Below are 20949 nucleotides of genomic sequence, written 5' to 3'. Positions count from 1 at the left end.
TTGATTGTGCCCTGTTCTCTCGTAGCGAAAATTACAAGCTGCAGCCCTCAGCTTTACTGGAAAGGCGTGCCCTACAGCTCTGCCTCCGGCTCCCAAGAACAGTTACACTGTCCTTTACTTGGAAGCCCGTATCTCCAATCTTTATTGCCGCTTCCAACTTCTCACTGTGCGTACTTTTCCCAGGTATTTTGACCCGGCCCCCAGTGTTCTCTAATAATTGCCAAGGTATCAGCTTCCGCAATTCAAGTTCACGCAGAACCCGTTTGGCCCGCTTCAGGTCGATCTGATCTTGCAACGAGTTGTTGATGGGTAGGCTGACCATGCCTTCCTCTACGACCATATTTTTCCGTCCCATGCAAAACATACGCCCTCAGATATCCTAAATGGTCTTCTTTCAGAACACCTACAGAACTTTCCCTGTTATACTGTTCGGGAGACCCGCCTCCTGAATTCGGACCTCTCCCTGACCGCAAGATAACAAGAAGCGTTGGCGTTGACACAGTGAACTCGTCAGCATTAACTTCACCACATACACACAGCACTATACGCTGACACGTGCCCATGGTGCCAGGCCCGTCCAACACTCTTACACAGTTCGTGGGGAAGCGGGGCGAAACCGAAGAACTTACAGACGCAGTACAGGACATTCGAGCGGTTGGAGGCGATGCTGACCAGCGATTGTGTCGAGGACCAAAGAGCCCTCATAAAGCAGGTCTGTCTGACAGCTCAAGCCAGTGGAGCCCTGGAATGAGGACCCCACCCATCAGGCCTCAAGAAACATTCCCCTGATTTTGGTGAATATAGTTTACCTACCTACCTAACAGCGCCAGTTCTGCTCCGCCATCCGCGGGAACCACCTCGTTTCCACGGCTTTCCACATGAAGGTGTCGAGGGCTGGCATTCGGGAGAGGCCGAGTTAGATCCCGGTGCCTTCAAGCATTCACCTCTTTTTGAGTGGGAGTATTCGTCGGCTCTCTTGGCCGTAATGTTTAGGAAAAGGGTGTTTTGCCACCCCCTGCCACCCCTCTTCGACGGATTAGCTCTCCTCGAGACCGAAATCTGTCCAGTGCAGAATTTAAAATTGAAAACTGCAAAATTTTAAATCTAAATACATACTTAAAACTATAAACGGTAAAAGAAAAAAATTGAATTTTGAATAAAAAGATTCGGCTCCGTCGACGATCCAGGAAGGCCTCCAATAACGAATCTTGCCGTAACATAATACAGGTAGCCTCGCCAATGAAGTAGCTGAAGTGCCGTATTTCGGCTTTTGAAAGTCACGATGGTTGGGCTCAACATCTCCACTTTGCCTGAAGCAACAGTATCATAAGCACCGGGGGTTCTTCCATTGGAAACAATCTGTAACGTTTCAATTATAGATTACTTCGAATTTAGTTTGGTTTGGATTATGGCCCGGGGTTTAACGTCCCAAAGTGGGACATTCGTAGCGACGCCGTAGAGAAGGGCTCCAGAATTTTCAACCACCTGGGTTTCTTTAACGTGCAATTACTTTTAACTTGGTTACCCTGCACCGACGTGCAAGGTAAGAAAGCAAAACCACTTAGGGTCGGCAACTAAACAAAACCTGACCACGGCAGTCGCATTTCTTTGGTACCAAACTCTAGCCTAGGGAAAATTACGGGACGTAGAGAACTTGAAAATTCCCGTAGTGATTTATTGAAATTTACACGTTCAAAAGAAAAGTGGGATAATAAATCAGCAGTTCCAGAAAAAAATCAAGACACTAGGACGAAATGCGACGTATGCCCAAGGTAGCGCAGGCTGAAAAGAGCACACAACCCTTTTGAACTACAGCAACATATAATCCCACAGTAACAACTGTACGAAAATTGAAGGACGAAAAAAAAATTAACAAGTACAATATCAACGCGAAAAAATGCTAGGAGTATGCAGTATGCACGTGATAACAGAGTGACCCAGGGTTGCACGTAACTGCAGTTTCCTAGAGAAGATTTAGAAAGATACATACAAAGCGATATGGCGCGAGAATGAGGGTTAGATGTTCGGGGCCCTGTGCATGGATGACAAACGTGCCCGATCACCTCCTTTCGAAACAATTAAGAACAACACGTTAATAGCACAGATTTCCTCTCAACTCTCAAATCAAAGGATATGGTTCATACTTGATCTACATTCAACACACCAAAGTACGAACTCTGGCGCCTCAGTCATGTACTCCTCAATAATACGTGTTTTTCCTAAACCACTGCAACACGAACACTGCGTGTACTTTCAACGAGAAAAATTGCACAACACTGTACTGCCCTCTTTGCGTTATCGGCAAATTGAGTACCGCAGACCAAAAGCTCCGCTAAGAACACAGAAAGCATCAGCTACTGAGCAGCAGAGTCCAGGAAGAATAACTAAGAGCGGTCCTCATCGCCTTCACAGGAAGCAGCCTTGTCCCTCAAGCGCCTTAGGAATTGTGATTGTTATTCCACAAAGAACAGAATAATGGTTAGATGCAAACTTAAAGCTGAAACAATCGGTCAGATAAAGCAGGTTAATAGCTTTGCATCAATTAAGAAGATCAGGAAAAGGCTCGGAACAGGCGAAATCAGCGCCTTTGCGTTGCTAAATGCACACAAGTTGTTTTTAGACGTCCACACAGGTTTCACAAAGAAAACGGAAAACTTAAGCGCAGCTAGTCCACAAAAAGATTAAACATCGGTGTGAAGGGACGAGGCTCATTCGAAGTAGGTGCACTTTTCCTTCGGGTTCATGGGTGAGCCTTTGGGACAGCGGAAGGCCAGAGCGAAAGGCGACAGGTTGCTGACCGCCTTGTTGCAGTCGCCTCCCAGGCTGCCAGTAGATCCCCTGCGGCCGCACATGCTGAAGCACACCGTGATGAAGAACACCTGCATGTGGGAAAGGAATCTTCGTCAAAGTGAGGCAGACATGTGCGGTCAGACCACACCGAGATCCACTTCCGACCAGTCACTAGGAACTTCATATAAGTCGTGACATCATTATCAATTTCAGAACCTTCAGTGTAGTTAGTGCTTTGTACGCTCAATTGCTGGGAAAGTAGAGCCGCCATTAAAGATCAGCCGGGGCGGCCATGTTTTGATGCAAGTCGACTTCAAAAGACAGCCGTATACTGTACAATGTTTGCGGAAGTTTAATAACCAAACTGAGGTCACAGTTACTCTACAGGTCTCCACTGCGGCACCTTCTTCTCTGTCTTCCCTTTCACTTGGCATTAATAAGGACAAATTAAACCGGCGGTGGTGCCGCGAATCCTCGAGGAAGTCCTGCACTCACTGATATCTCGCTAACAGTGGCGAAAGCAGGGCATACCTGTTCGTCGGACCAGAGCGCTGAGACTCGCGTGCCACCCGCCTCTCGACGGCGGCGCTGCAGGAAGGCCCCGTGGGCGATGCGCAGTGCGGGCACCTCCGGGAAGATGTCGTCGCCGGAGGGAAGGCAGCGCGCCCTTTGCGCAGTATGCTCGCGCCACTCGGCCGGCACCCACGAATCGTCGATGTGGCCGGACGGATCCACCTGAGGGCACAGAGGACGAAGAGTGCGTGTCGAAAGTTTTTCCTGTCCCTACTTCAGCCACTTCAACACCAGTGAGCTTGGCAAAGCGTCTACAACAGCCTGCCTCTGAAAAGCATGTTGAGTGCTGCGCCCTCGACAATGGAAGGCGCAATTCAATAAAGGGTAAAGCATAAGGACGTCCGTGCAACATGATTTGAGAGCGCCTTGCAATGAACTGGAGCCTAGAAGGTTGGCTCGAAGCACTGAAATATGGATTTCCAAGATGTCTGAAGACTTTTAAGAAGAGGATACCTTTTCAGCTTCCGTGCGGACTTGTAATGGCCAAGAAGTCATTCAGGATGCGTAAAAATTTTCTATGCTGATATCTGCGGATAAGTGTGTTTTTCGAACAGATGATGACACAGGTGTACTTCGCAACATAGGTATGGAGGGTGACATATAGAGCCCCCTTACACTGATGATACTGAGAGCCTACGGCAAGAAAGAGAGGGACCGAAGTCGTCCAAAAGAGGAAGGCGCAAAGCGTGGACTGCTTTTTGTACTTCCACAGGGACTTAGCTACCTTATCAACTGGACTTTCTCCTTTAGTCTTGTTTGCTACGTGTCTATCTTTTTTTTTCATTTTGTGCTGTACAGTGTTCAGTATAGCGTCAACCTTTGTGTGGGGCGTTCCTTCAATTACAAACATTTCAGCCGAAACCACCACCTATCTTCTGACAGTTATCTCCGAGAATCTCAGTAAATATTCATCATAAGCTCATTCCGCTTCTCTTCGGCCATTATCACCGATATGTGAAACCTGTGCTTTGTCCCGCTCACCATGAGCCCCGTGCTGTCCACGGCCTTGACCAGCTCCTTCGCGAATGTGAATCCCAGGCCACCGTGCGTCATGGCGGGCGTGCCGTAGGCGTAGAACAGTGGCCTTTCGAGCGCCGCCACGGACACGGAGACAATGTTGAGCAGGTAGTCGTAGCGGATCAATGGCATCAGGAAGTTTGCCCTCTGCGCCAGCGCTTGAGCGTATTGCGGATGCTCCGAGAGTTGCCTCAGGCGCTCGTGTCCGTGCACCCAGTAGCGGGCGAGCGACTCTTGGCCAGGAAGGAAGATGCTGTACATCTCGCTTAAGGCACGCCACTGCAGCAGAGGGTCGGGCGGCCACAGGGACATGCGAAGCTTGTCCAGCTTGCTCTTGGCGGCGGCGGAAGCGTTGGAGCTGGACGAATTGCTTCCCCAGGAGAGCGTGGCGAACCTTTCCCTGGCCGACTCTGTGATGTCTTCCAGAGTGCGGTCCACGAGCGAGCGAGCCTTGAAAATTTGCCGATGTATGAAAATATTCTGGAATTATTGCTCCTAAAGTAACTGAAGAGTACGTAAAAGCACAATAAGAATAGTAACTTCATTTTTTGTCATGTCAACAGAGGAGCATTGCAAAAAAAAAAAGAAATCGCAGAACATGAGCTTGACCTCCTGCCTTCTCTAAAAATTCTAGCCTTCGAACAGACATTCAAAATTCTCACAATACCACTTAGTGGGGAGAACAGAAAATGGTTGGCGTCTGTTGTGTTTGTGACGGAACAGCGCAAAACACAGGTACAAGAGACAAGCGCTTGTCTCTTGTCCCTGTGTTTTGCGCTGTTCCGTCACAAATGAATAACCAACATGCCCAAGCTAGTGTCTGTTGTGACCATTTGTTTGCACAGCAGATTGTAACAGACCATGCATACGCTAAAATAAAAGTTAGTGTCTTGTCATTTAGAGAGATTAAAGACGTGCGCCCTACTACAACTAGCGCCACCGCGGTGGCTGAGTGGTTATGGTGTTCGGCTGCTGACCCGAAAGACGCGGGTTCGATCCCAGCCGCGGCGGTCCTATTTCGTTGGAGGAGAAATTCTGGAGGGTCTTGTACTGTGCGATGTCAGTGCACGTTAAAAAACCCCAGGTGGTCGAAATTTCCGGAGACCGTCACTGCGGCGTCTCTCATAGCCTGAGCCGCTTCGGGGCGTTAAACCTCCATAAACGAAACGAATCTATTACATCTAGTAGTGAAACGGTAAGACAGTTGTTCAAGAAAACGCCAGATAGATGCAACTAAGCCATTTGTTATTGCTCAAAGTTACTCTTCATATTTGCATCCTGAATGAATGATAAAGGATACTATTATTGCCAAGGTAAGCTTCCAGAGAGAAAAAAGAGTATGCATGCGTCACTAAAGCGTGGCGAGGCATCTGGCGGCATTGCTTTCACGATTATAACAAGGACGCACGCTGGAGTACCTTTGATGAAATCGACATTAAAAACTTTTCAATATCCCGAGAGATGTACGCATTCAAAATTTTCTGCTAGGTTTAATAATAGAAATTTGTCTCCTTATCATTATTAATACGAGTATCAAACGCCCAAGAAAATATGCTACCTTTGTCGAAGCAACCACGAACAGCCGTGCCCTCCTCGAATCTTTAGTGCATGTTGCCAATTTTTAAACATTGGCGCAAGATAGCTCAAATAACCCGTTTCAATTTGGCACAAAATGTTCTTAATGTGGTGAATGACTGATGGAACACTTTATTCCGCCACCTGCATCTACCTTGTGAACAAAATGCTTCTAGAACAAGCTGAACTGCACACGTGCACTGGGTGAGTTCCGCAGCGGTCATGTTATGTTGACAAGTTGTTCCCGCGTCCCCCATAAATTGGTTTTAAAGGAACAATATAGGTAAAACCACCCTCCTCTCTTGCAAGTGCTCTACTGCATAAAGTAGGCTGCACCGCGGCGAGTTTACGAGTGAGGCCTTGCTTGGAGCGTAAACTAGCCCTCACTGTCACCCGAGCTATTCGCAGATCCAATTCCTTTAGCCAGTAAGACTACGGCTAATCACAGGTGCTTTAGGTAACAACTAATCACTAGTCTACCATTCCACTTAGCGACTCAGCAGCAGAAATATCCAAATAAACCTTAATACTGTTTGTGCTGGTTAAACAGTTAGGCTCTAGGATGAAATACCATCGCCCCAACCTTTCTCGTCAGGAGCGCTTCCACGAAGAGCAACCTGATCAGCACGCCATAGGATGCCTCCACTTCGGTGGCGCAGAAGACCGGCCGATTGCTGACGCCGCGTTCGAATTCGCCGAACTTGTTCTTTAGCAGTTCGATGCTTCCAAGCGGGGCGAACACCTGCGGCACAAAACCGGTTCTGTGGCTCCAACTTTTCTGTCTCGCGATTTGTTTAGCGCATCAGCTGTTGAGGCCCTCCAGATACCCGATATATCGTCGTTGTCGTCCACAATAAAATGACGGTGTCACATTGCAAATTGACATTGCCGGTTGCCATTGGATATTCGCGACAAGAGGTCTTAATGAGGAATTCATGTAATGTGACATTGGCATTTTCCCTCCCATATGAAGCCGAGCTCATCAGTGGAGCTCTTTTCACTGGATACGATGCGCGCGCCTGTGGCATATTCTTTTATATTCAGAGAGAACGATCAAATACCGAGATGTCGGGACTGACATGGGGGTGAGGAGAAACTTTCACCCTTAATTTTTTTACAAGGAGGTAGGAAAAGTTTTTTTTTCTTTCGTTCAAATTTAAGCAGCGCTAACTTTTAGGACGAATACACAGAGGATATGACAAGACGGGCGCTGACTCCAACTATGTTTATTGAACACGTTTTTCGTAGGGCATACAAGAAAAGACGACCGTGAGCGCATGCGCATCTGCGACAGACCACAAAAGGAAAGGCCAAGAAAACGGGACGGGGGGCAAGGGTAAAGTGAGGTCACTTTTTTTTTTTCTCTCTCTTCAAAGATGACAGCAAAGGTAGATTAAGGTGAGCAGTACGCATTTCGTCCCTTATTTTCAAGCAATCTGAATTCCCAGACAGGACGTTGTGTTAACGAACGTGCCAGGGAACATGAACGAAGTTTGGGAAACGCATCAGACTCATGCCTGAATCTACCCGCCCATTGCCGTTCTTGCAAGGACCTAAACGATCAGAACTGTGAGCCACGGCTTGACAAAATCAAAATTCTAGCCAGGAGCAAAGATAGATTAGCTCGGGAATTATCCGAAGCATTTTTCATCAAGCCAAAAGGCGACATGTGTGTCAGCACCACTTCTGTCTCCCTGCATGTCAGCGAATTCAGATTGCTTAAAAATAAGGGACGAAATGCGTGCCGCCCTCATTAATCTACCTTTGCTGTCATCTTTGTCATCTTGGCCTTTGCTTTTGTGATCTGTCGCAGATGCGCATGCGCTCACGGTCGTCTTTTCTTATGTTCTACGGAAAACGTGTTCAATAAACATAGTTGGAGTCAGCGCCCGTCCTGTCATGTCCTCTGTGTATTCGTCCTAAAAGTTAGCGCTGCTTAAATTTGAACGAAAGAAAATGCATAACCAACTAGCCCCGCAACGTGTTTTACGTAGGAAAAGTACCTGCTTATAGTAGATGGCGGAAGCCAACAATAACCGCAACCAAAGATCACAGGGGATGTTCCTTTTTGGGTTTTACTTTAATTTGTGGATTAATAGCGTAAATATTTAAACATAATTGATTACAAAGCTGAAGAAAAAACAACCACATGCCGTCGGTCGGATACGAACCCACGACCTCCGAATAGTAGGTACGACGCCATAGAGTACTTTGCTGCAGGCTAAAAGAATACTAAAGGCTTTCCTGTCATCGCAACTTATTTCGATCTCACCACTTAAAAATTATTCGCCACCCTGTAAGCGAAACGGATTGAACACTTCTTGCAAAAAGAACAAACAAATGTGCCATCAGGTCGGCGTCAGGTTTGACTATCTCATCCTATCAGTCCTTTGGCTTAACGTAAGCCTACGATCCCTAAAACTTTGGAACGCTGTTGACTTATTTTGAGTGTCTTAATACCTGAACGAAGAACCACGCGATGTGCTGCACTATATCGCGTCGGCTGTACTTGGCGAAAAGCTCGTCGACCGTTGTGAGAAGCGCCGTGTCCTCGACCAGGACGCGGTCGCCAGCCTTGAAATCGGGCCACAACGCCAACTGCAACCCGATCTGGGACAGCCACTCGGAAGTGTTGATGGTCGGCGTGAGGTGCTCGATCTCCGACAGAGAGATTTCGGCAGGAGTCTGCGCAAAGACCCGTCAGCGGAATGTAGCATTACTTCAGGAGCTTTCAGCTTGGACCTGTGCGCTTGCTCCAGGGTGTGCTGCAGCCGTGTCTATGATATCTATCTATTTTGTAACTGTGGCGCGGAGTTGCGGACATAAATATTCAGGGGGGCACTTTGTTGACCTAAAGTGCGGTGAGGCGAAAGCCTTTAGCGCGGTGTTGCTGCTTGTGTCACTGATGTGTGGTTAAGATGTTTATTAAGTACGCAATTGTTTGTGAATCTTAAATGCTGTAGACACTCGAGGGCGTTTGGGAGGCATCCGTATGATTCGACGCCTTTGTGTAAACAGCGTCCTAGACAAGGAGAACTGTATGTGTGTTGGCAGGAAGTAGCGTAGCCATTTTCCCGCTCGGCTGTGGAACGAAGGGACGGTGGTTCGAATCCCATTGTGCACAAAATTTTTTTTTTCTGGTCTGACTAGAAAAAGCGTGACACCTCTGCTGTCAACCTTCTGTCGACAACGATGAGGCATTAGAGAAAATAACCAGAGTTGGAAACAGCTTTTTACACCGCATAAATGACTGCCCTGGCCGGATACCCTCCATGCAAAACGAGCCATTACGCAAGTGACCGTACTAGCCAGCATCGAAAAGAGGCTTTACGCAGTGTTTCTGAAAGGAAATGAATCGCTGCCTATGCAAGTGCATGCTTGCCTAGCTTTATCTTCTCAAGAAGTTAAGCAATCAGCCGAGATAGTTCGCTCTTTATGCCTTGATAGGTATTGAAATATGCTTTCAATCGAAAACTAAGAGCCGATGAGACGTGCCTGTACCAAATTATTTTCTGTCATTTTGATTATCGGCTGGTTAGAGGGTTAAGGGTTCGTGCCATTTTTGTTTACCTTTCCTTCTCATTCACTTGTGTTCATCAATGTGTGCAAATTACCTGCCTTGTTCTTCCGAATCAGCAGCTCCATGAACCGGCTGAGGACATCCGATTGCATTGCCGCTGTTTTGGCGACTTCTTCTGTGGACGGCTTCAGCTCCTTAACGCCAGCAAAGGCGTGGAAGTAACTGATGTAGTAGTTGTAGTAGACCTGCTCGGTTATCAGGGTCTCGTGGTAGTTAGACCAGAACATCATGAAGTTGCCCGAGCGAAGCATCAGCGTATTGCGGTCGCCGCTATGACTCTGCCACACCTGCAGCATATGGGCGCTTGTAACTTTTGCAAATTTTATGCTCATTTCTGAACTCCATGATATTTTTGGCTAGCTCTTGTATTTAGACTTGCAGTTACTGAGCAGTGGCGACTAACACACTTGTGAAGTCGCTCCCATGACGATAAATCATTAGGAAGAGAGAACACACTTTTTTTATATAACAGCGTCTTCACCAGACATTTTTGTGCATTAAAACTATCGTCTCCTTTTTTAGGCGCACTATACACATTGAAATAAATGATAAACTTCAGTACGCAGGTTTAAATAGGAACTTTTCATCTATAAATAACTTTCAGAAACTAATGCATCTGTAGATAGAACAATGAAGGTTTTATTGCAGTCCTAAACGTCTGTGGACTCAGTCGTTACAAAATGCCGAAAAAATTCTTGGTAGTAACTGCGCAAAAAGAAGTTATACTGAACTGAACTGAAAGGTGAGAAAAGGAATCTTAAAGTTTACTCCCTCGTTTACCTCGTTTAGCGCATTATTTCCTCTTGCTTTTAATCAGAGAAATGTGCTATCGCGTCCAACTGAACTTCTGGCCTCTCTTCTGTGAAGGTATGGATATTCTAAGTTGTCAGTAAGCAAGGGAATCTGGTAGCGCCGAGCCCAACGCTGGCTTGATTTGCTTACAATTTTCGACCGCCACACAATAAAACACGTCATTTTCTTAATTTGTACTGCATATTTCGCTATAATTTTAAATCACGATTGCGAGGAAGACCCAGCGATTCGAAACAGTAAAAGAAATCGAAATTTCTCAACATCGGCAAATTTCTTTGCCGCACGTCTGCTCAACTTGTGGGTGAGTACTTCGATGCTTGACATGGCCAAACATGCGAGCGCGTGATCTATGATTTAGTTTACACTTATTCGGCTTAGTGATGAAATCTTGAGATGACAAACGGATTTCCATGTGTTTCAAGACGCTTGCTTTATCCTTTATTAAGTGCCCCATACGCTGCGGTATAGTCTCGCGGACTTTGCGTTCAGCTCCTGAGCACAAGACCAGTGGATGGAATCCCGGCCACGATGGCAGCACTATTAATTGGCATGAGTGACGTGATTGTGAAACGTAATTCAGCGCTATGAACCATGGTTGTCAGACACGAACTACCGACATGAGCAAATATTTAGAGAATCCTAAGCAATTCTCCAGATTTTGCGCGCATCAGAGCGTATGAAGTAGAAAAAAATGTTGAAATCTAATCAGAGACGCGCAAAACAGCTACTCTTCGGATGCCTTGGAGCACTCGGCCGTCGCAGCAGCCTATGCATGCTACACCATACTGGGCTGCGCTGTTTTGTCGTTGTGCCGTTTTTTTCTTGTGCTCTTCTGTCATTGTGCTGTTTTTTTCGCTGTGCTGTTTTGTCTAGCGTGCTGTTTTGACGCATGCGGTTTTTCCTCTCTACTATTTTGTCGCCGTGCTGTTTCTTCCCTGTACTTTTTTGTCGCTGTGCCGTTTTTTCCTTGTGCTGTTTTTTGTGCGCTCTTTAGACGTATGCTGTTTTGTCGTGTGCTGTTTTTTCGTGTCCCCGTATACCATGCACAACCACAAACGCCACATGGTGCCACAGCGATAATTTGTGAATACACCACCTGTACATGGAACCAGAGAGGCGTCTGCCAGTTGAAGGCCAAGTCCAGGAGCATGCCCAGTGGACTCGCTCCGGGATCGGGCTCGCCGGGCCACGGGATGCGGCGCTCCCGCATGAACTCCTTGAGGTCCGCCATGCCGGCCTCATCTGTGGAACCCAGGAGCTCTGCATCCATGCAGGCTCTGTACATGGCCAGCGCCTTCCTACCTGCGACTCTCACTTCAGATCCTTTGCTCAGGAGCGCCTCGAAGCCCTGCAGCGATAACAAACTGAATGACGCAACTATTAGGGTCCACCGTTCCTGCCCTGCGGTTAATTTTTAATACAACCCAGCTTCCCATAACCCTGAAAACTTCAACGCTATACTTGATGGTGGTAGGTCGCCTTGTTAATATAGACCGTTCTTCACACGAACAACCGGTAGAACTTGGTCAAATGATGCTGCATTAGGAATTTTATGAAGATTTCCTTCAGGAGTGCCTTACTGCACTTTATTAAACAGGACCAACATTAGCACGGCTAGCCGAGGAGATTATTGTAAGCAGAAGATAGCCGTAAGACAGAATCAACCCCTATTACATTTCCTGATGGTTTTTCAGGCTGCGCAAAGCCTATGAAACCCGATGCTTTCTGCACCCACCATCTTCTCGTCAGTTCATAGTGCCTGTTGAAAAAAAAAAAAAACGGCCAACAGCCTGATGGAAGGAGCTCCGCGTGCGAGTGTGTGAGTGTGTGTCCGTGTGCGTGTGCGAGCGTGTGTGCGTGTGTGTGTATGTGGCTGTGCGTGTGCGCGTGTGTGCGCGTATGTGCGCGTGTGTCCGCGTGTGTCCGCGTGTGTCCGCGTGCGTGGGCGTGCGTGTGCATAAGCGTGCGCTCACGCGCAGGCAAAGTGTCACAGCCGCTACGTGTCGCAGAACAGCTCTAAATGGCGAGTGGGTTGGCAAGCTGGCGCCGGACAGATGGCTTGGGGACTACAGAGACGCTTTCAGCGCGAAGGCGCGACGGTTTTGAAAGGGGCACTGATCCTCTCGCAGCCATTCCCAGTGGGGCCAGCCTGTCTGCAAGTGAAGGAGGTCTTTACGGCTGGGGCTTCCCAAGTACATCGCAGGCACTCGCTGCCGTCGCCAGGACTGGCGACATTGAAAGAATCTGTGGGCAAGGATACTCTAATCAGAAAGGGGTAAAAAAGAGACTAAGTTGTCCTCTAGCGCACTCGTTAGAGGACAGCTTATTCCCTTTTTGCTTCCATACAGGCGCAGTCCTGTTTAAAGTGGTGGAACCCGAGAAAAAGAAATCTACAACGAGAGGTGGTCAACGGAGGGAGACAAGAGAGAACTGAAACGGGGACCGTGTCGACCGATCGGGCACCGACCAAGAAGGAGTTGTTTTTGCGCAATGGTACATAGATGTAAATAAGTTCTCCGACTTTTTAGTAGTCAGGCTTCATTAGCAGAAGTGAAAAATAGTTTAAGAGGAGAGAAGAACGTGCTGTTTAAGCGGCTACACTGAGAGATCAGTGCGATGTAGCATTGCTGTCTTCGCAGTTGGATTTTTGATGGAGTTGCTATTATATAGGACCGCGTCCGGGAATCATTCGTGCAGTAGATTTTTGCTGCTGAGTAGCATCATGCGTAACATTTGTCCGCGCAAGGGCGAATAATCTTTGAGCCTCTAGTTGCGGATGTTTAAAAAACGTTTATTTTGTCCGCTGTCAAAAACGGTCATTGAAATTTATTATCAAGACGATAATGGCTTTGAAATGGTGACACACTGTAGCTGACAAAAAATACTCAGAAAAAGTTGACAAAAGTTATATAAGTTGACAAGTATGCGCTTCAGAGAGATAAGAGGCTCTGTTCATGCACGTGCCTTGAACCACGCTTCGATCGCGTCGCTCGTGGTGGCCGCGGCGTAGCTCACAAACTCTTTGGACGGGCTCCATGCCGAGCATGCGTAAGCACTGAAGTCCTGGCACGGGTCCACGCTGGTGTTGACGTGTTGCCGCAGGAGGCGTTCGTGGATGACGCAGTCCTCGGTTCTGCAGATCTTCTGCGCTGTCGCAGAGACATCGCGACGACGAGCCAACAGGGCCAGCAGCAACATAAACGCCGCAAACAGACCCGCGGCGACCGCGAGCGACAGCTTCGTGCCATGCGTCTTCACGTACGACTGCCATCCATGATGGGACATATTGGTCTGTCCAATCTGCGGTGACGGCACACAATATACGCTGCAAAAACTCGGCAGACACACTTTTTAAGACTGTTTGCGTGTGGGAATGCGAAAACATAAATGTACTTGGGTGCATTGACACCCACTCACACACACACCCTGCCCTCCTCCCCAAGCACACGCGCGTCCGTATGATATCACACGAAACTCTGTACGACGAACGGCTTCATCACAATTTTGATATGAAAATTAGTTTTTTCAGGAAAGGAAGAGGCGTAGTAACTGTCTCATATCTCGGTGAACACCAAACCGCGCCTTAAAGGGATAACGCAGTGTTTGAGAAGACATACCATTGAGGGTGCATATGTCGTCTTCGAATCCCGCTCCTCAGCTAGTCTCCAAATAGACTAGCACATGTAAGCTACATTCAACTAAAATTGTATGACATCAAGCGCAACGCTGTAGGCCAAACAGTTGCGTCATACTTTTCGTACGAATACTGTCGGGAAAACTGACGCCTGACTGATGTCGTCCAGTGGAGGGTATAGAGGGCGTCCCTGTTAACTTTTGCAATGGTTTTACAAGCATTTTCAAACAAAGGGTGTAAAAATATGCCGAGCACTGTAAGACAACGCGACCAAATGCACGTTCCTGTCTATTTTATGGAGCAAGTCACACTCTTTTTGCACTCTGGTTAGTTGCTTGCTTGATGAAAGGCCCTCCGCGCTTTGGCTGACTCCGTCTTTTCGAAGAGAGAGAGAAACTATTTCAAATTGAATTCGGGGCACGCTCCAGGGTCCCCGCACAACCCCACTGCACTGAAGTGTTTGCATTCCTAAGTTCAATAACACTGGCAGCCCGGCCGGTGGAGATGGTCTGCACGGCCGGGTCCTCCGAGCGCAGCAGGGTCTCCCAGTCCTCCCAGGTCTTGAGGTTCTCTAGGTCCCGCGGGGGAGGGTCTGCCGGGCAGAGGGAAATGATGTGGAGGGAAGAGGCGAAGGGTTCTGGGCATAGGGCGGAAGAAGGAGAGGGGAAGGAGGGATGATAGGGGGCTAGGGTAAGGGGTGAGTGTGTGTCTGTAGTCTGCGCCAGAGTGTTGCGTGTTTGTTATCTAGGGAGGGGTGGGGTGGGGGGTAGAGATGGCGTGAGGCTCTGTATGCCTGGGTCAGCTCACTGAATGAGTGCATGCGATCCTTCGTGAATCCCCGATCCAAGGCCACCTGAGCCTGGGTTAAAGTGCGTCTTTACTACTCGGCCCCCTAGCGGCCAATCCCTTTTCGAAGGTGAATTAAGGAAAAAGGCGGGAGCCGGGACGTTTAATTCGATTTAATAAAAAATCAACCACACTTGACAATAATTCGAAGGTTCTTTGAATGCTCGGACCTTGCAGATCGAGTTCTCGCGGTAAAAAGACGGGCTCAGAATCCTTTTCAGTGTACCTTTAACGGCCAGCGGTTATCTAGCCTTCGCATTACATGCCTTGCACAAGCCTATTTCTTCCCCTCGATTTCGCCTAGGATGTCATTAACCCGCGTTTGTTCCCTCGCCTACATTTATGCTTCACCTTTAACATCTCCAGTGCAATTTTTCACACGAGCTTTTAGGACTGTGCGGAGGCCGTCTCACAAGACGCAGGTTGTGCTTTCAAGCGCAGTAGTGAGCAGACAATTTTCAGGTCGCAAAGGAGCGAAATAGCGTTTTTTTTTTTGTTTGTGGCTTAAGCATGTCGACACTAAATGAATGTCGTGCTGCGCACTTTCGTGCGCTATCTTTACAATGGACCACTCAGTGTAAACTTTATATTCCGGGCAAGGAGAAAATCGGGTTTTATGACTGACTTCGTGCCTTGACAACTTCTATGGACACCTGGGCAAGTCGTGCGCGCGCGCAAAATCTGTAAACGCCTCTAGTCTACCTATTAGTGAGCAAATTAGCCTACCTTTCGAAAGCCAATGCAAGAACACGGAAGCCAGCCTTCGGGGTACGCTCCGGGCTCGTATCACAGATCACAGCTCGATGGTTTGGAATGAACAAAGCCGCGTGTAGTGGATATGGTGTCTTCGTTCACCACCACCTTCCTCCCTTCCCTTGCAGCGAGGTTCAGGTGCCAACCGAGATATGCAAGAGAGATACATTTCTTTTCCTCAAAAAGAAATTTACCGTCGAGCAACGCGTAGAGCCGAATGGGATATGGCGTTCTGTGGACTCCCTGGCAGCGTTGCAAGACGCTGTCGAGTTCCACTATTACAGGCCAAGCTTAATATCTTAACCAACCATCAGTGACACAAGCAGACAGCCAATGGACGCGTCATTCTCTGGCGGCACTTTACTCGAATCATCATTCACAACCACATTCGTGACAAAATGCTGTACTCAGGCTTTCGCCTTGCACCACTTTAGTCGCCGAAGTGTCTCCTAATTTTTTCCGTGCCTTCTGTATGAACAGCAAGTTATCCGGGAATAAATTTAAGTGTAAAACAATACGTGATTACATTGCCGCGTTGCTATACATCTCTAAACACGAAAGGAGTGAAAATGGAATCAGCTGTCCTCTAACGCACTACCTTTTAGGGGAAGGGTGTTCTCCCCATGCCTTGAAGTAGACTTCCATTACTAAACACATGGAATACTTATGGTTGGAAAGGAAAGAAATTTCCTCTTAAAAAAAAAGCGAAGTCAGTTATGAATATTTTAACCGTCGTTTCAGTCTTCTGTATTGGCTAAACTCAGGACCCCCGGTGCCGAGTTTACAAACCTCCTCCCATTGCTCACTGCATCAGGTTGGTACGGTTTGCAGTGGGAATTTGCCTCCTTTGCCAAGAGTGAGCATTCCGTATATTAAGCAATTGAAAAAGCTCCGGAACTCGGGCAGTCACGCTGCCCTTAAAAGAGACTGTGCTGGAGGACAGCTCACTCTCTTCTTACTGCCATACAGGCTTATTCGTGTTCAGAGTGTTTAGCGCTTTTAACTAGTGTACTGAAGTGAACTTTCGTTGCTGTGTTTCATTCGTATGGGCTTACTGGTAGATCGATTGGCTGCCAGGTCCACTCGCAAATGAGCAACGGAGCGCTAGAAACGACACCACTTAATCCCATCCCGACTGGGTATTCCTCACCATGTCTTGAAGCTTGCAGGTGGTCTGCCACAGGGCCTGGGCTTCTCTCACTTCTTCCTCGGGAAGCATGCACACCGAGACGTCCTCCTCCTTGGCGGCACACTGCGCTTGCGGCGTAGGAACCTGAGAAGCTCCCTGCGCGAAAAGTATTTCGGACAGCTTTACACGACAGCTGGTATCCGCATCTTTGTCCTTTAGCTCGTCCATTTCCGCCGCAGCGGACATAGAGGCCTTATGCCAGCAATGGCGCATGACGTCTGTTTCGAGCTTTTTTCCACAAATATTAAAATGTGACGTCAAAAGTTAGGTGACGCTGAGTTTTCTTTTTTAAAATATTTAGCTTTATTGTTGGCAATTTTAATTAACATGCCTCATTTTTTGTTCCTCTGTACTCGGTGCTTAAATACCAACCTCAAACATTTTCTTTGGCGAGTGTGTCCCGGAGTTTTGAAAGGAATGCTGCGAGCTGAGCACACTTGAATTCGGCTGTTAACTGGAAGGCTAAAGCGTGAATCAGCTGATAGTTGCGCCGGCTATAGCAGCTTTAAGAGAGTGAGAATCGGCTGATATGTCTTCATCTCATAAAGAAAAAAATACACATTTTTGCCATAGAGGTGATAGCGGTGCATGCCAACATTTAAACCTGAGAATCAAGTTTGTCGAGATTTCGGTGTCGCGATATGGTTCATGGTGGCTTAAAGTGACAGGTCGAAACCTCTTAATGCTTTGCTTATCTATAACCGTCGTAAGAACAACATAATTTGGTGCGTAGATATTGCTGTGCAGAGGGATTACACAACAGTTGTTCGACGAGAGTGTCCACAGCACGAAAATGAATAAAAACAAGCACGGGAGATTTAAGGGAAGGCATTCGACTTTACCGCGGTAAACCTCGCAAGACAAGCACTTCCAGGCAACGGAAACGGGCTAAAATTGCGAATCCTAATACGTGCCATTTGCGCAAATTAACGCGCCTGCGAATAAATTGCATCGTACAGCTTTTGGAGCCTTGCTAGATGGGATTTGTTGTTGTTCTGTTTCGTGTCTGTGTTAGTGGGATGCGAGTTGAAGGCTGTAAAAAAATCAATTGAAGAATAACGTGCATTTTCGTGCTCCGACTGTTTTGAGGGTGTATGAAGCACATTATGGGCAAGGTCTTCAGATTAATATTGAGGAGCAGATTTTACCACAAAGGGGCGTCAACACTTGTACTCAATAGAAATGCATCCTCAGAGTGCTTGTGTTCGGCGCGCCAACGTCATAGTCACAGAGCTAACGCAAAAAAGTTTTGCAAGACCACCAGGTATAGCTTACAAACCACGAGGCTAGCACAGCTTTCTTCAAAAAAGTGCCAACAGCAAACAAAATTTTGCATGAAAACTACAAGGTGACATGCAAACCTACAAATTGTGTTTTGCACAGTTCCAAATCTAGAACGTCTAACTAAACAGCATTTCCACGGGTAGCTGTATGGTCTAGCCACGGCGACAGGTAGATGCGTCGTCCATCGACAAGGCTTAACAATGGGGAATCCATAACCAATTTTGTCGGTATCAATCAATCAATCAATCAATCAATCAATCAATCAATCAATCAATCAATCAATCAATCAATCAATCAATCAATCAATCAATCAATCAATCAATCAATCAATCAATCAATCAATCAATCAATCAATCAATCAATCAATCAATCAAATTCTTTTATTTACATCATCCAGATGTTAGGGGCGCACACAAAAAGATCGCCCGTGTCCCACCACGGGGCGAAACCCTTTAGGTAAACAAACGCGCCAACTTTGAATGATTAGGCCGCATCTCCACAACACGCAAACCTACTTGATGACTCTAAATGGCTTATTTAGTAGCTTCAGCCGTTGCTCTGTGTAACTGCTGAACTCGGCGACGAATGCCGCTAAGATGACCCCGTGGAAGATCCTCCCGCGAATGTATAACCTGTTCGAGGAGAGTATGGCGTCTTAGTCGCTGCGGCCACCTCGTGGTCAAGAGTGCTAACAGGAAGTATTAGGCCGTCGTCGGACGACCTGCCTGTCTCCATACCGCCGGTTTGGCCGAGTGATTTCGCTTATGTACGATGTTCGATCGGCCTCGCTGATGGAGATGTAAGCAGTGAATTCAAAATTGCCCCTTTATCGCCTATACTAGAGCAGCTCAAAATTAAATTTGTCCCTAACGTTCATCACGTACTACGTGTACTCATTTGTTCACTACGTGCGCACACGTGCCTTTGACCGAAACCCGAATAGCGATGCGATCCCCTCGAAGGCCCTCATGGTTGACGACGGGGTGGGTGCTGGGCGGACAGAGGGCGCCTCTGGTGGCGAGCTGCGTCCATTATGCTTGGCTGGACTCGGCGCTGCGTTCACTGAATGGGAAAGTAGGGACGCTGCTTTTAGTGCAGCAAGCTGCACAGCACTTCAGGTTCATGAATATAATGAATCCTCTGAGCCTAATCCCTTTTGTATTCAGCAGTAAGGACGGCGAACTGGGCTTGTTCCCAATGCACCACGCTGCACCCCTCTGTCTGTCTTCCCTCGGTGTTCGTGCTTTTCGAGCTGGTTTAACTCTAGATTGCATTCAGCCCAGTGAAATTCTGCACTCAGAAGGGCAAATGTGGCCATTTTCATGTATACAATAGCCGGGCTAAGTAATGTCGACAGGCTCATATATGTAGCCTTAATGATATATGTGCTCAGGTTCATGTATAACGACCCACAGGAAAGACAGAAGACATTAAGCGGAGAAAAGCCACCGCCCAATTCGGTCCTCTAGCGATGGAGATATTTGAGAAGGTGGATATGCGCTGCCGACGAAGCATGCCTTTGCATCTGTAACCTCCGGTCACTCTTAACTTGTGCTGGTCAACTACGACAACAAAAGTTACGACCTTACAGTCATACCGATTCCACACGCAAGTTGCACTCGTGGCCGGCATTTGCTGGAGGGCACATTTCGTGAGGTGACAAATGAGCAAATAATGTCAATATCTTATCAGGCACTGTAGTGCTTTAAAATATGGGGAATACTATCCTTGTACCGTACATGGTGACGGGGCGAAACCATTACGTCGGTCGTAAGAACTCTCGAAGATGATGGCGCGCATTCGTTTGGACACCAGTGCTGATGCCGTACAACCACCGACTACGCGGAACACTCGAAAATTCCTGTGAAATTGTGGCCGCTCTTAGGATCTGCAATTGATGGCCAGAAAGCTGTAGGCGCACACAAAAAACATGATGCTGACTTGCGTATATGCTGTTTGGTATTTCCACATTAAATTACACTACGCGGGTATTAGTGCATAAATAAATGTTTTTTGCAGTCATCTTTCTTAACGATATTTTACTTATTCATGTTTGGCTTTCAGGCCTGAAACAGTGTTGCCTATTCCTCAAGCATTCCCCTCTACAAATTGAAGAAATCACTAAAGAATATGACAAGCTAACTCGAGCGGTTTATAATTTTCAACATGCTGCCCTAAGGCAGCGTACTTTATGAAAAAAAGTCTATCATTTTTAGTGTTCTAACGTCGTTCGCACCTCCCACAGTTGAAGTCTAATGTGAGGCAGTAAAGAAGTGTAGATCTAACTCGGGTGAAGCACGGGCTGAAGGAAAAGGCTCACTTATGCACGAAAAGTATTCCGTGCTTGGTAGCTGTGGTAGCTTTGCAGCGTGTCTCTGTGTACGTGCCTCAAGCACATGTACGAGTGGGCTCACCTTTAGGCTCCTTTTTCGAGTGTTCGGATTTCGCCGGCCCCCGCACGATGGTCCTGAGGATGTTTGATCCAGGCGTGGCCATGCCTTTGGGGAGCGCTGCCTGCGAGACACTCATGTTTGTACCTGGTTGTAGAAAATACAGCCATCAAGCCCAACACAACACAACACAACACAACACAACACAACACAACACAAGAGAATGTAGCTGGGGCAACGGTTCTGTTATCTGGCCGCGGCGTCCGTATTATGATGGAGGCGAAATGCAAATGCGCTGTGCGATGTCAGGACACGCTAAAGGTACCCAGGTGATTGAAATTATTCCGCACCCACCCAGAGCGGCGTCTCTCACTGTCCACATCAAGCTTCAGGACGTCAAGTCTGAAATACCATGCTGTAACTTCAATAAGCACAGGAACTAAATTTATTATTTTCTGCACAATATCCGACTGTCTTGAGAGACAAAAAAATCAGATATAAATTA

General features: G+C 47.4%; 1 protein-coding gene across 1 annotated transcript; it reads right to left on the bottom strand.

Annotated features, from left to right (window-relative positions):
* Nucleotides 1-1756: 1756 nt before the first annotated feature.
* Nucleotides 1757-20500, bottom strand: LOC149336338 (endothelin-converting enzyme 2-like). The gene is made up of 9 exons (XM_089554700.1): nucleotides 20469-20500; nucleotides 16732-16866; nucleotides 13313-13648; nucleotides 11445-11696; nucleotides 8416-8640; nucleotides 6539-6697; nucleotides 4345-4830; nucleotides 3322-3525; nucleotides 1757-2879 (listed from the first exon to the last, which is right to left on the bottom strand). Exons 2-9 carry the CDS (start codon nucleotides 16798-16800, stop codon nucleotides 2709-2711), a joined length of 1902 nt encoding a protein of 633 aa, XP_089410826.1. The 5' UTR covers nucleotides 16801-16866; nucleotides 20469-20500; the 3' UTR covers nucleotides 1757-2708.
* Nucleotides 20501-20949: the final 449 nt, after the last annotated feature.

This window comes from Amblyomma mixtum, chromosome 7, assembly GCF_055824585.1.
Source record: "Amblyomma mixtum isolate Tamu chromosome 7, ASM5582458v1, whole genome shotgun sequence".
NCBI classification, from domain to species: Eukaryota; Metazoa; Arthropoda; class Arachnida; order Ixodida; family Ixodidae; genus Amblyomma; species Amblyomma mixtum.
Note: the sequence above shows the minus strand (reverse complement) of the source record. Positions and strands in the feature narration are given on the sequence as shown.

Excerpts from the sequence above, each read along its gene's own strand:
- LOC149336338 (XM_089554700.1), bottom strand. The coding sequence starts at position 16,800 with ATGCTTCCCGAGGAAGAAGTGAGAGAAGCCCAGGCCCTGTGGCAGACC. Across the intron at positions 13,649-16,731 it reads CCTGCAAGCTTCAAGACATG|ATTGGACAGACCAATATGTC; the intron begins GTGAGGAATACC and ends CCGTCACCGCAG. Across the intron at positions 2,880-3,321 it reads CGCTCTGGTCCGACGAACAG|GTGTTCTTCATCACGGTGTG; the intron begins GTATGCCCTGCT and ends TCCCACATGCAG.